This window comes from Lipophrys pholis (assembly GCF_963383615.2).
Source record: "Lipophrys pholis genome assembly, chromosome: 17".
Classification (NCBI taxonomy): Eukaryota; Metazoa; Chordata; class Actinopteri; order Blenniiformes; family Blenniidae; genus Lipophrys; species Lipophrys pholis.
In genome coordinates, this window is record NC_137643.1 from 17,275,919 (window position 1) to 17,290,328 (window position 14,410).

The following is a 14,410-nucleotide window of genomic DNA, read 5'->3' on the forward strand; positions in this document are numbered from 1 at the left end:
TCCGTTTCACTCCATTGACTTGATGCATCTCTGTTAACACCCACAAGAGTGTTTTTGGCAAACACCGACAGAAGTTACCCCCCTTTGTAACACACACACACACACACGCACGCACACACACGCAAACACACGCAAACGTAATTCTTCCACAACAATTTCTAAAATCATAAAGTGATTCAACCAACTTGCGACTATTAAATATTTCTGAACACGAGGTGAAGCGACAATATTTTTTTAAAATGGTTGCTTTTAAATGAAAGAAGGGTAGTAATAATAATATAATAATATCAACTATATTTGTATAGCACTTTTCTAAACAGTGACAAAGTGCTTTTACATTATAAAATAATGTAATATTCTATAATGTAGTTAAAGGGAGGTGGTATAGCTGGTGGCTGAAAATGACAGAAACAAAGAAAGACAATTTAGACATTGAGATCCACTTACCAGTTTTAGGCCGCATTTACACTACTATGTTTTCAAGTCTAAACGGAAATCTCTCATCAAGGTTTGGTTGTCCATTTACACAACAACGGTGCTCGGAGCCAATGGAAATACAACTTTTTGAAAATGGCTCCCAAGGTGAAACTTTTCAAAAATGCTCTGTTTCCATGTAAATGGGGGAAAACACAACGTTTTAAGAACACTATGAGTCTGACTTTCTGAAATGCGGCTACTGAGCATGGGCCCCACATATGTAGCGACTAGTTCTTCTGTACATGAACGAGTCGATGGACAATAACATCAATGTTTTCCTGCAGAGTGTCTTGACTTCCGGTCCATATTCTCCTGGGACTCGGTAGTTTTATAATTGACAGTCCAACTTGGTCATCTGTCGTCTGTCCAAACAAATATCTGTGTACTTGCTCGTTAATGTTTATAGTATATTATTCTCTCTCTGTGTTTGTCGTTTCATTACAAAAATGACCAATGGCACCAATTCAGGGCCTGGGATGCTAACTGCATAGCGTTCAGCGTTTCCGTTTCCATGGAGACAGACATGGTTTTCAAACTGTTGCCATGTAAATGCGAAACTTGGGAAACGAAATGCAAAAACGGTGCGTTTTCACTTGAAACGTCACCGTGTAAACGGGCCCTAAATCTTCATCTCACTATTAAAGCATAGGTAAAACATTTAGGTGTCTAGAATCATGGCTCTCATAAAATATGCCAAAAAGTGTTCTGAGCTTTCATTTTTTTTTCTTCTGTGAGTATTTGAAAGTGTCCATCATTGCTGAAAATGACTGCTGGACCAAATCCCGGCTAACACAGGGTGAGCGGGGTACATCTTTGACAGGTCACTAGTCTACGACAGGACAAACACAGCGAGGGAGAAAACCACTCTAACACTTAAACAGAGTAACATATCAACATGTAACATATTTTAAACTTGACTAACTTGTACGGTGTTAATCCTATTATTCACTATTAGTACTATTTCAGCTACATAGACCACACACATAGTGATATCTTTGCGGGACTTTTCACATAAAGCGTCACAAACTGGTGTGAGACCCTGCATTTTTGACACACAAGTTTGAATAGAAGACCACACACACACACTTGCAAGTGTATGAGATAATTTAATTTAATTAATTATTTTACTTTTTCTTTTTCTAAAGTTGAAATGTTCTGTTCTGAAGACGGTAGATAAAACCATCTCATTATTCTTTCTTTGCTGGCACATCTGAATACTACTGATTGAGAGGCGAATACTCTGAACTGAGGCTTGATGAAACATTGTTCTTTTGTTTTTCTTTCTGTAAAGCTAACCTTATGTATTTTCTGTATGAGAGACACGGTCTATAATTTGTCGCGTTCTCTAGTTTTGGGGAGCAATGATTTAGAATGGATAAACCTGAAAAGTAAGAAATGTCACTGACTCCTTATTAGCTTTATGACCTCACAGATCCCTTTACATCATGGCCACATCAAAATACACATCTACTCCTACACAAAAATTCTGCACGGACACTTGAATTTAAAACCATCGACCGAGGCTGGTAAACTGTCCACTAGAGGGAGCTGGAGCTCAACCCAAGCACTTGTGAGCGCTCGTCCAGCAGCTTTGCCCTTCAGTGCTGCAGTTTTCAGCTTCCACATTCAGATCGTACAAAAGCAGGAGCTGTCAGACTTTACTCACCTGGTGAGGAACCGTCAGAAAGCTAAAGGTCACAGTCAAACCTCCCCAGCTGACGGAGCTGAGGTGAGAACAGTAAAAGGCCAGCCCTGTCTATTCGAAGCACTCCCGGAACGAGTCAAGCGGTGCAGGTTTGTGTAACAAACTTCAACCCGTGTTAAGAAATCGCAGCTCAATCGAGGAGGGGGAGAGAAAAGTGGGCACGAAATGTTATTCGCCATTTATTTGAAGTGTTTAATTTAACATCACAGCGGTCGTGTCTCTATTATAGATATTTAAAATTGACTTCGGTACCAATCGTCCAAAGAAGTTCTCCAGTGGGTAAAATGTAAATGTTTCAAAGCTTAAAATGTCTGAGTACGTACAGGATTGTCTGAGTGGACAGGAAATTGTTTCTTTTGGTGTGTAATGATTGTAATGGCTGCTTCCAGGACTCTTGATGAGTATAAACGGTGTGTCACCTCGAGTTTGCTTACCTAATAATCAGAATGACCCCTGGAGCGGAAGGTCGCACGCTTCATTTCATCGCCTGATAGTGCATGGAAATAAGAGGCTGAGCTCTTCACCCTACAAATGAAGTGATAAGGTTGGTTTTTACATAATTACTTTGGGATTTCCTGAAACTCCGGCAGCAACCAAATATGAACTGGAAGCTTAAAAGAGTACTGATATGAAGCCTAAACAAATTCTCTTTGTGCAAGTTTAAATATCTTTGGGAAGGAATCAAGCTGTGCTCAGTTTGTGTGTCTCCAGAATTCATAGAAAGTCTGATCCCATCTGTGAATACGTCTGCACCACTAAATGTTTAGATCAAGCACTGATCATATAAAAACACTTGCATGGATGGAGATTTTTTCTTCTTTTTTTTTTTTTAAAACACCCCATATACCCGGCTCAACCACTCAATTATCCAGTCAGCTCACGAGCTGAAACTAATGTGCACAACTCAATTTATTTCAATTTGGGGTCCAATGTGATCAGGGGAGCATGATTAGAATAGTTTGAATGAAGCAAACATCAGACAGCGGAGGGACTACAACTTAATTTTGATAAACAAGTATATATTTACACTGACCCGTAAGAGGCTCCAACCCTGTCCACCAAACCAGCAAACACAAACAATTGTAAGAATTTCAAAGAAAGTTTTTTTTTTAATGTTTTTTATTTTACAAATTTCACACAACACAACACTGAGACCTGAGCTGAAATATCACTGACGCTGCCGTAAAATTGTCTTTATGTTGAGATTGTAGTCATTTTTGGTAGTAATTGTTTGGTTTTGCCGAAAAAGATATAGACATTTTTATCATGCACCCTTTGCACCACGACAAACAGAAACTTTACATTTTAAATTCAAAGGTTGTTAAAGCACTTTTTTACTGGTCTGGCCTATTCAAGATTAAATTGTGCTTTATGTGAACTCTGAAATAAAGTGTGTTGGACACCCCTGATCTTTGGTATTTACATAAATCCCCAATGTTGTTGATTTGTAGAGCTGAAAACCCAAAGCTGATGGTTGAAAAAGACAAAAACACCTGCAGTACCTGCTATTTGCGAACGGCCGGGTGAAAACTGGGAAAAACAACGTCGTTTCTGATGAATCGGCGTTTCTGCTGAGGCTGCAGATGGTGTGCTCGGAGCTTGGCAGCATCGTCATGAATCCATCAAGCCAACCTGCGTCGTGGCGCCCGTCCAGGCTGCTGCTGCTGCTGTAGGGGGGTAATGGTGTGGGGAATGTATACTTGGCACTCTTTAGGTCCTCAATCAATCCTGGCTTTAAAGACGCACCGTGCACCATGTCGCCAAGCAAACTGCTTTCATGAACATGATGATGGGTTGAGGGGAGTTCACTCAATGAGCAGAAAAGTCGCTTCAATCTAATAAGAAAATGTTTGGAGGTCATTGTCAGGGGAGCCAGGAAAGCCATCAAGAAAGACTGTGGCTGAGCTGCTTTCGTCAAAGTAATTCATCAACTCATCTGGTGATTGATGGACTTAAAGATTGTGTCCTAACCCGGCGGATGTACGTCCACAGACGTTCTGTGTTCACAGCTATGCCCCAGTCGCCATAATAATAAAATGATGTGACAGAGTTTTCACTTTATTAATTATTAGAAACATCATGTGGTGGAAATGTTAAAAGAAAAATGAAGAACTCCCCAGTGAGTGCAAAAGTTAAATATCAACCACCTGACATTCAGCAGTCTCCAGCCCCCTCTGACCCGCAACCGATTCATATATTACCATACAGTTTCAGTGGTTAACAATGCCGTCACTGGATGCCTTTGGGTGTAATGTCCCTAATGCCCAAGTTAAAGGTCTCACACTCAATTTCACCATCTTGATTTGTATGTCTTTACCCCCTCTGTTAATGTCAGGAGCAAATGAATGGCTTTGGCTTTGCATAATATCCTCGGTGAAGTGGGTTGGGTCCCTGAATAAAAAGAAAGCTAATCCTCACTGAGGGTTTGAGATCTACCGGGGCAGACATCAGCACGGACAAAACATCGGAGAAAGTCCATGTACGGCAACTTTTAACATTTGAGGTAAGCCTCAAGTTCTGACTTGATACTTCACTGATAGATTTCATCTTCCTGTTTTACTAAGAATTATGGCCTCTGCTTCATCTGCATTTAATGGGGATTTTTTCATGCCACTTTTACCAGCAATACTTCATTTGAGTGACAAAATGCAAATGTAACAGTGATATCAGATGTTATCAATCATGTTTGACTTAGTTTTGACTACTTTTAAAAGATGACATATAAAAGAAAGATATCAAATGATCAATTATTCCTTATTTTACACCTCACTCGTGAACTTGTTTCTGACGCATTGACATTTGTTTTTTACATTTTTGTCCAAAATTAAATGAAAATGATACACCACTACATCAATAGCACATTAAAACACTGTTTGTGGTGATAATGAACATGTAAAAAAATGAGTAATAATAAAACCTCAGTGACTGTGTCTTTATGTTGACGATGATAATAAATTGAAAGTTGGCGGGCAGATCAAATATTTCATCACTCCACTGACATGCTCACTAGTCTAAAATCTGTTTTATATATATGTGTATATATATATATATATATATATATATATATATATATATTTGTTGTCTTAATTGCTCAAATTGACCAGGCAACTGAAATTGTCTTAGTTTTAACATACAAAACATTGAAAATGAATATTATTTTCAGGCAGTTACAATAAATAAAAAGCTTTGAAATTGAAGTTTGAGATCAGGTCAAATCCCAGGAGGGTTTTTAAAGTTTAATGTAACATACACTGTGACCCCAGGTTTTTTTTGTTTGTTTGTTTGTTTTTTGCATTTAGGCACAGACACATTTTGAGGAAATCCTAATATCCAGTGATGTGTTTCATTTTGCAGAATGGTGCGATTGCTGGTTCTCATTTTCTCAGGTCAGTTGGTCAAAATCACGTGTTGGATGGCCATATTTACAAGAGGAGGGTGAATGGACATGCTGTACATTGTGATGGACACATGAAATAAAGCATAAACCTTTCATAAAGTCGAGGAAACAATTTCTATGGATCCACGCATTTATGCAGTACTTCTCTGCCCATCAGGGTTGTCTGTCTGTCTGTGTGTGAAAATCCTCAGGGAGTACCACTATGTAAACAGTTCCAAGACGTGGGCTGAAGCTCAGCAATACTGCAGGAACACGTTCAACGACTTGGCCACCGTAGACAACCAGGACGACAGCCACAAGCTCCACAGCGTCCTCTCAGACACCGGACAACATGCATGGATCGGCCTATACGATGACATGGTCAGATGGAAGTGGTCAAAGGGAAACAAAGACTACAATAACAATGTAGATTACAATAACTGGAAAGCACCTGAACCTGACAACAAAATGTCCTCAGAGGGATGTGTGGTGATAACCAGCGGTGGATATTGGCGCGACAATAGATGCAGTTCGATCCGATTTGCAGTCTGCCTTAACGGTAGGAAGGAGTTCTACCTATACGTTGGGCAGTTTCATCACGGTGTGTATGACTGAAGCAGCTGTTATTTTGCCATAGCGCTCATAATACAAATGGCAAAAAAAGCAACGCTTTTGTCTGCACATCGCTGTCTTTGTCCCATAATGAGGTGCGTTCAGGCGCATTGTTGGTTCTTTGCCTCAAGATTGAAAGAGACTCGTTCATTGAAGCATAGCAGGGTGCTTCATAAGTCAATAAATTCAGATTATTTTACTAATAAGGGTTTGATTGGCTTTGTCCCAATCGTGAGAAGAAGAGGTGAGCAAGACAATTCTAAAGGATTGGAAAAATATCGTAAGAAGCACATTATTGTGTTGCACAAACATATATTGGGGTTTTAAGACCTGTGTTTCATCATGAGTTCCGATATAGATAGAATATATTAGCAACGCAGTAGCATCAACTCCAGCTTTCACTTTCACTGCTGTTTGACAAATCTGCCGTTTGCAACCAGTGCTCCACCTTAGTCTAGTGGTGAGGATTGAGTAAAGTTTGATTAATTAGTTACTCCAAGGCTCTTGTTGTGTTAGTCAGATGCATAAATGTGGAATCTGCTTCTCAAGCAAGTGATGAATGAAGAAAAACTGACAGCGTTGTGATAAAATGAGCATCAAATTGCTTAGCTTACACAAACACCCCCAACAGTGCACTCCAGGATGTAAATGGGGTCCTTTGATTTAGTAGAGCTTCAACACAGCTATGAGTATGTTATGAAAAGATGCTCTTATGTTCTTTTTACTTTAATAAAAAAAAAAAAAAAAAAAAGTTGAAGTTTCCTCCTCAACAACCAAACTCACTGTTATTTGTGTGTGTCTGTATTTACCAGAACAAGGTGACCCCAGGTTTGTGGCAGTTAAAACCAAGATGACGTGGGAACAGGCCAAGAACTACTGCCGCTCCAATTACACAGACCTGGCTGTTGTGCTGAACAAGTTGGAAAATGAGGAGATCAATAAACTGACAGGCACCAAATACTGGATCGGCCTCCACAGAAAGCTGTGGTCCGGCTGGTCCGACCAGACCCCCACCACCTACACCAACTGGGCGAGCGGTGAGCCCAACAACTATGGCAGCACCGTGACGTCGTGCGGCGCGGTGAGCGCCACCAAGGGTGCCTGGCTGGACGACGACTGTCAAGAACTGCAACAGTTCATCTGTCAAAATGTGTTTTATCCACCGGTCAGAAAGCAAACCACCTTCAGGATGAAGTTCAAGTTTGAGGCTGGCATCACTCACCGCGTCTGGGAGGAGCAGATCTTGAACCAGGTTTGTTGGATTTAAAACTGAATTTCTTTTCTTTCTTTTTTTTTTAAAATAGTTTATGCCACCGGATCTTGTTCAGTTGCAGGAAATGCTGGAGATGAACGGCGCATCAAACGTCACACTGCGCTGGAATAAGAGAGAGGGGAAGGTTTTCAGAAGGCAAAAGAAGAAAATAGGTGAATATTGAAGACATTTTGAGACATAAAGTCATCAAGAATTTAGAACACTATTCACTTGTTACTCCTGGTTGGAACTAAGGTTATTGGATGGTTCACAAGGATATAAGATTGAACAGTACAAGAAAACATTCATTAATAAGGAGCAAGATCTTTGCCAAGGGCGTAATATATTTATTTTTAAAAGCGGCTTTGTGCTAAGCTCAGTTAAGGCCGTATGTTTGTTTTCTGTCTCCTCTAATGCGAAACTCCACCTTTAATCCATAAAAAAATCTGTGCCATTATCTGTTCATGCAGAATGGGGATGCTGAGGTGGTGATTGTGCCGCGGTCTTCGGTGATCATCCAACACCAGCCAATCGGCACAGAGAGTGATTTATCTACTGTCGTATAACGTTTCGGGTGAAAATGCATTGTTTGTGCCTTTTTGTTTCAGACAGGTTTCATGTTTACGTTTTCTATTTTGAGAACGACAGAAACAGCAGAAACTGCTGAGAATGGTGCAGTTACTATGCCAGACCACGAGTTGGCGATGTTGTTTGTTTTTGTCATGAAACCACACACACACACTATAAACATTAGCAACACATGGACATTCATATGGACAGATGATTCCTATTCCTATGGGTGTCTCTCAACTGTAAATCTAATTCAAATATTTAATCCCAGGAAAATATGGACGGGGAGTCATGACACCCATCAAACATTGTTGTTGTTGTTGTTGTTGTTGTTGTCCATCTACTGGAGCATGTTCAGAAGAACTATCGATGTGCAGGAGCAGCGTTATAGAAAAGCTGTGTTTTCCCGCCTTTACATGAAGACAGAGTGGATCCATTTTAGAAAAAGTGGCGTTTTCAGTTGCCCTGAGTACCGTTGTCATGGAAACGGGACCTCCGTTCTATTTTCTGCTTAACGTTCACTGTGCTTTCTTCTTCTTCTTCTTCTTCTTCTTCTTCTTCTTCTTCTTCTTCTTCTTCTTCTTCTTCTTCTTCGTGTGTTAATATTCACCAGTCAGTTATTTCACACCTTCAGCTCATCTGTTGCTTTTTACAGCCTGAAGAAGAATTTTAACATTACGCTGTCAGTTTGAAAAATAAAAACATGTTGTTGTTTGCGGGAGATTTGAATGTTTCATGAGCTCATTTCGAAGTCCTTTGAAAAGTCTTGTGAAGCTCGATGTTTGGCTGCATTTCTCTGACTTTAAAGTCTGTGATCATATCAGAGCCCACCATCAGAACCAAATTCATGACGAGAACTCCTTATTTCCAAAGGGAATTTTCTCTTTGTCTGTGGTAATATACAGGAGTGACGAAGACCTGAAAACGAGTGATATTGTGCGTATAGTTGTTTGAACGGCACGACTAAGAAGTTAGCTTGAAGAAATAACGTTTTATCCTGAGTCGTCTCGGCGTGGGAGAGAAAAGTTTTGACACCGCCGTCTAATCATATCAAAGGCAGCATAATTCTTTAAATTACACAGAAGAAAAGACGGTACAACTTAAGACGTTTGGCCTCGACTGAAGCGTTATGAATAAAACAAAGTGGATGTTTGAATATATGACAGCTCTTCAAGAAGTTTTCCTTGAAAGGACGTAAAAGGAATCACTGTATGGGGAAGCATCAGAGGTGGAAAGAGTGCTGAAAAGAAGTACCTTGGTGTGACTGTTGCCTAAATTTTACTCAATTACAAGCTAAAGTTTTGCTTTACAAAAAATAGATGATTGATAGCAGGTATACAGCAGGTTTACATGACATGGGCGTGCGGATCCACAAGCGGCCTGTATTCTAGTTTTATCATCCATATCGGTAGTTTTATAGTTGAGACTCACCCCCCGATAGCATCCGATTCGTCATCAGTCCAAACGGTTGTCTGGTTCTCTCCATTTTGGTCTTATTAATAGCGTATTGTTCTCTGCACACGCGTCTGTGTGGTTTCATTACAAAAACGAGCAACAGCCCCCTCCCGTGGTCCGGCATACATCGTTGTCAGTGCGTCCGCTGCTGCAGTGGAAACGAAACGCCTTTTTTGTTCTTTAACGGATTCGGTGTTGTCACGTGAAACGTTGTCGTGTAAAGTGGTACTGATGGAATTTTAACTGGATCTTGCAAGGATAAAAAAAAAAAAAAAAAAAGGCTTTCACCCCATAGAGAGAAACTTCTAGGGGGTTTGGTGTCTTGTCAAATTTTGACCTTTTGACCCCCTTTACAAGAAAATAGGAAGCTTCTGTTGCGTTTTGCTGTCCGTTTACATGACAGCGGTGCTCAGACGCACTAAAAATGCCACTTTTTGACACCCTCTCTAACAAAAACAAATGCTTAATGACAGTAATGTTTCCATCCCGTCGCTGTCCCCGCCCCTTCTTAACAATCCCAGAAACAAACTGATCTTGCTGTTCCTGTCTGGGGTCAATCCAACACATGATAAACGTGCGTTGCTCATCACGTACTGTGACGTCACGCCATCGAGGGGAGATACGTCGCCTGTCTGTAGCTGCAACAGGCAACCCATCATGGCATCCAGGAAAAGACTACAAGAACCACAGTCTTGAGGATAATCAGGACAAAGGTCGCTGCCCAGCTGGAGGGAATGAGCTGATTGCCACAGTGAGAAGAAAGAGACTGCAGCGTATCAGAGAGGGATAGAAAACAGCTCTGAGACACGCAGGGAGAAGCAGCAGCCTTTTTGGTTTTGTTCAAGACGTAATGATAATGAACTTTATTTGAGTACGCGTGTTGGTTTTGTTTATTTTGTACCAATAAGTTGTCCAAGACCTCACAGTGCCCTTCATATAATAGCCTGAGTAGTTGAGTGTTAAAGGCTCAGGATCTCACGGTGGTGACCCGTCAGTAATGCCAACCTGGTTCAAGCTTGCTTCCCTAACCTGTAGCCCACCAGTGGTTTATGCCGTATTTAAATACTTGCATTTCTTTGTGGTGTGTAATGATCATCTGGTCAGCATTAAACAACTCGGCACAACTTGGCACAACTTGCTGAAAAAGAAACGGGCAGCGAACAAATTCAGACATTTATCATCAACGCTGTGTACTGTTGAAATGATTCCCTTCTGTGCAGCTGAGCGAGCAGGCAGATGTGGCGATGCCGCATCAGCAGGACTCACGAGCAACAAAGTTATTGATAGTTTAATTGAAAAATGGTAACCATTAGTCTAAATTATATGAATCAACTGCCAAATAGTGGCCTGGGTTTTTTTTTTTTTAAACAAATGTTCAACTACTTATCACCACAACGGCGAATGAAAGAATCTGCCGCAGTCCGATGCTTCTTCGTACAGAAGACCGTGCGGATGTCCTCTCTGACTTTGTCGAGAGTTTTTTTTTTTTCTTTTTTTCGCCAGCACAACAATTCCTGGAGTTTGTAATTAAGAGGCCTCCCGAGAGGAGGGAGGGTACAGTCGGACACTTCTCTAAGATGGCCTGTCAGTCAAACAGTGTAAAGTAGTGTGACGTCCCTCCCCCCGGATTCGCTCTTCATCAACCGGCTCTAAATAGCTTTATAAGGTTATGGCTGCACATACTAAGTATGTATTGTCAACGGTGCGGAGACAGCAACCCGAAGGCAAGGACACGAAACTGACTCTCAAGAACTAGCTTGACTTGTGCTGCTTTCCATGAACTCTTTGGTTCTGAAAATGAGATGCGGGCCTCCTCTAGGGGGCACCAGAGAGCTGCAGAGGGGGCACAGCAACATCTAAAGTCCAGGGCACAGGGGATCGTTTATTTGTCCCTCAAAAGTTTGAAAAAAAAATTGATAACAAGAAATAAATGAAGGCTAAAAATATTAATTATTTTAGCAACACACACATTTTAGAGGAAAACCAGGTGAAGTCTGTATATAAAGGGTCAGTGACTCTCATTTGACCATCGGTTTAAGTGCATGCGTGCATCTGTGTGTAACCCGCCTTCACCCAGTCAGCTGGTATCGGCTCCAGCACTGAAAACGAGCCCAATTCAACCATAAATTTCTGTCAACCATGAGACAAAACCTGCTGGCTTAACCTCCTACACCTTTGAAAACATCTGCATAACCTGTTATTAGACAGTTCTTAAACTTGTGAACTACAGAGATCATGAAAGCACAAGAGCAGCAATCTTGGATCTGTTCGCTGAACTTGTATGTATGTAATGTGATTTAGTCGTGACGGGTCTCACCTCTCAAAGAGAGTCAGATTTCTTTCTTGGAGTTTCTATTCTTCTTGTGTTCATGGGTTTTCTACACTGGCTTCCTCACATTTAAAAAGAAATTGTGTTTGATATGGTTGTGGAAATTAAATAAATCCATGTTTTAATGATGCATGACAGCATTGCTTGCATTGCGTTTCTTCTTGTATATGTTGCCTCTTGGCCAGGGCGTCATTGTGGATGCCACTGCATTGGAAGTTACGTTAAATAAGAGAATAAATAAAGTTGACTGATAATCGCATCTAAAATGACAGCGACTGTGCCCATCAAACAGTTTCCCTGCACCTTCTTCCCTCAACACCCCAGGAAGCTGAAACCGAACCACCACATCCCCATTATGTCACCGGTCTCCATGGTGACCCCAGAAACCATCTGGCGCACAATATGAAGCACCCCCCCCCCCTCACATGCACTTTCACACTTGAATCTGCCCCTGCAAACTCTCTTTTTCAGTCCCAACAGACTCAGACTCAAGATTTAGTCTCCCGTTAGCAGCTCGTGTCTCTGCCTGTTTCTATTAAAATAACGCACGAGTGCATGTGCCAGCACAGTCGCATCAAAGTATTCAAAATGGCTCTCCACCTGCTGCTGCACTTCTCAGCAGCAGCAGCAGCATACACTGCACGGGCAGGCAAATGGAGAGAAATAAAAGCGCAAGAGGAGCGATAGTAATTCAACCGTGCTATCAGCCGAGGCGAGACCATCTCTGGCAACACCCTAAATGAGTTCTCGTGTCCCCCTCCCAACGGCAAGATGGAGCATCGCTGATAAAGCAGAGCTGCGGGCCTCAGCTTTCTAGTTTACACTGTCACTAAATCACAGTTTGCCTCCGGCGCTCCTGCCGGCGAGAGGCTCAATGGGAGGATGAACTGGAAACAAAGAGGAGGTAATAACCTGGACATGCTTCCTATGCGGGTTTGTGTGTGTGTGTTTCTGGGTGAGCGATAATGCAGTGTATGTGTGTATATATATATACATATATATATATATATATATGTCTTCTATATTACATAACATTCTTACTGTTATATTTACATATTTAACACTAACTATTCTTAAAACAGAAAGTTAATTATAAAATTACTATTGAATATTGGACAGAAATCTGCATTTCCCGGATCTGCTGACATTAAAGTAATTGTTGAGGTGAAGAGAGGCTTTGCAGATTTACTGAGTCAATGATTCAAGTGAGCGCGCAATCAGAAAGTGGAACGAAAACATAAATCTATGTGCGTTTGCTTTCCTGCATGAATGGGGACATTGCTGCGATTGTACACCACACCATGGAGACTTGTACTATAATGGAGGCACACTTTGACGTTCTATTAGGAAAAAAACATGCTTTAGGTTTGAAATTTGGGCCATTTTACACAATGTTTTCAAGTGGAAATGCAAAAGGTCCTTGCGCTTTGGTTGTAAGTTTACATGACAATTGTGCTCGGAGTCGCTGAAAGAGCGCGTTTTTTGAAAACGGATCCCAAGGCGGAAGTTTTCAAAAACACCTCAACTGAATCGGAATGTAAATGGGCCAAAACGTGCGTGTGTTTACATTAGAAAAACTACAAATGACGGCAACTTGTTAACAACATCATTTTCAGCGCTTCTGCCATTTCTGTGTTATTGAATATCATTTTCAAAACTTTGCTGTATAAAAGCGAAACTTTTCTGAAATGGAAATGCAAAACTTAAAACGTCATCGCGTAAATGGGGTTTAAGACAGGGATCCCCAACCACTAAGAGAGTACAAAATGCTTTATTTTGTTTTTGAGAATGTACAGTTAACTTTCTGTTCGTCTGCATTGAGTTTTATTTTGGAAATTCTTTCCTGTGCTTCACTCAATCACAGTTTCTTTCTTCATACATTGTTAAGGCCTTTTCATACGCCATCCTGCCAATCCACAGAAAACAATTATGTTGCTTAAAAAGGTTAGAAGAAAGTTTAGAGCTAAATAACAACACACTGTAAAGAAAATGATCCCCTCAAAAGGAGGAGACATGGTGGATGACATGCTCCAGTCTTCCTCCCATCATATACAACCTCACTCTGCTCAAACTGTACTTCTGATAACATTTATAGCAGCGTAAAGGAAGCGCTGTCCTTTCAAGACCGAAAGTCTTTTTCTTTAGTGTAACTATGAGACCCAAGACTGTTTACGCCCTTCCTCAAATAGGAGTTTCTCTACGAGTGTTTGAAGGCAGATATAAAACCTTACAGCCATTTTCCACAATGAGGCCGCTCTCGTAAAAACCCTGCTTGTTGGGAGGATAAAGTTCCTTCTCGACTTGGCCTCTGCCATAACTCACGTCCCCTCCCTCCTCTCACACGCCGGAGCAGCTCAGAACAACTGATCTGTTTCCCCCGCCTCTTTCAATAAGCGTTTCAATAGAGGCCTTTTAATGGGACCAGTAATGGATTCCGGTCGACACCAGCTCAATCACCATTAGACGTGAGCGGCTCTCCGGCCTCCTCTCTCTGTTCCATTTTGTGTTCCATAATGTATGTTTAATGACAGCGTTTAATTGTCATTCACACTTTCTCTTGTCATGTTCACTCGTTGCTGCCGAGGCCGATTATGACTTTAATTGAATTTTGGCTCGGCGCACATGCTCATTAGC

At 41.2% G+C, this 14,410-nt stretch overlaps 1 protein-coding gene across 1 annotated transcript; it reads left to right on the top strand.

Annotated features, from left to right (window-relative positions):
* The first annotated feature begins 4,609 nt into the window (after window positions 1–4,609).
* On the top strand, window positions 4,610–8,712 carry LOC308123193 (macrophage mannose receptor 1-like). The gene is made up of 6 exons (XM_080485537.1): window positions 4,610–4,685; window positions 5,537–5,568; window positions 5,737–6,117; window positions 6,983–7,422; window positions 7,499–7,595; window positions 7,893–8,712. The coding sequence occupies exons 2-6, from the start codon at window positions 5,538–5,540 to the stop codon at window positions 7,904–7,906; spliced, it is 963 nt and encodes a 320-aa protein (XP_080341663.1). The 5' UTR covers window positions 4,610–4,685; window position 5,537; the 3' UTR covers window positions 7,907–8,712.
* Window positions 8,713–14,410: the final 5,698 nt, after the last annotated feature.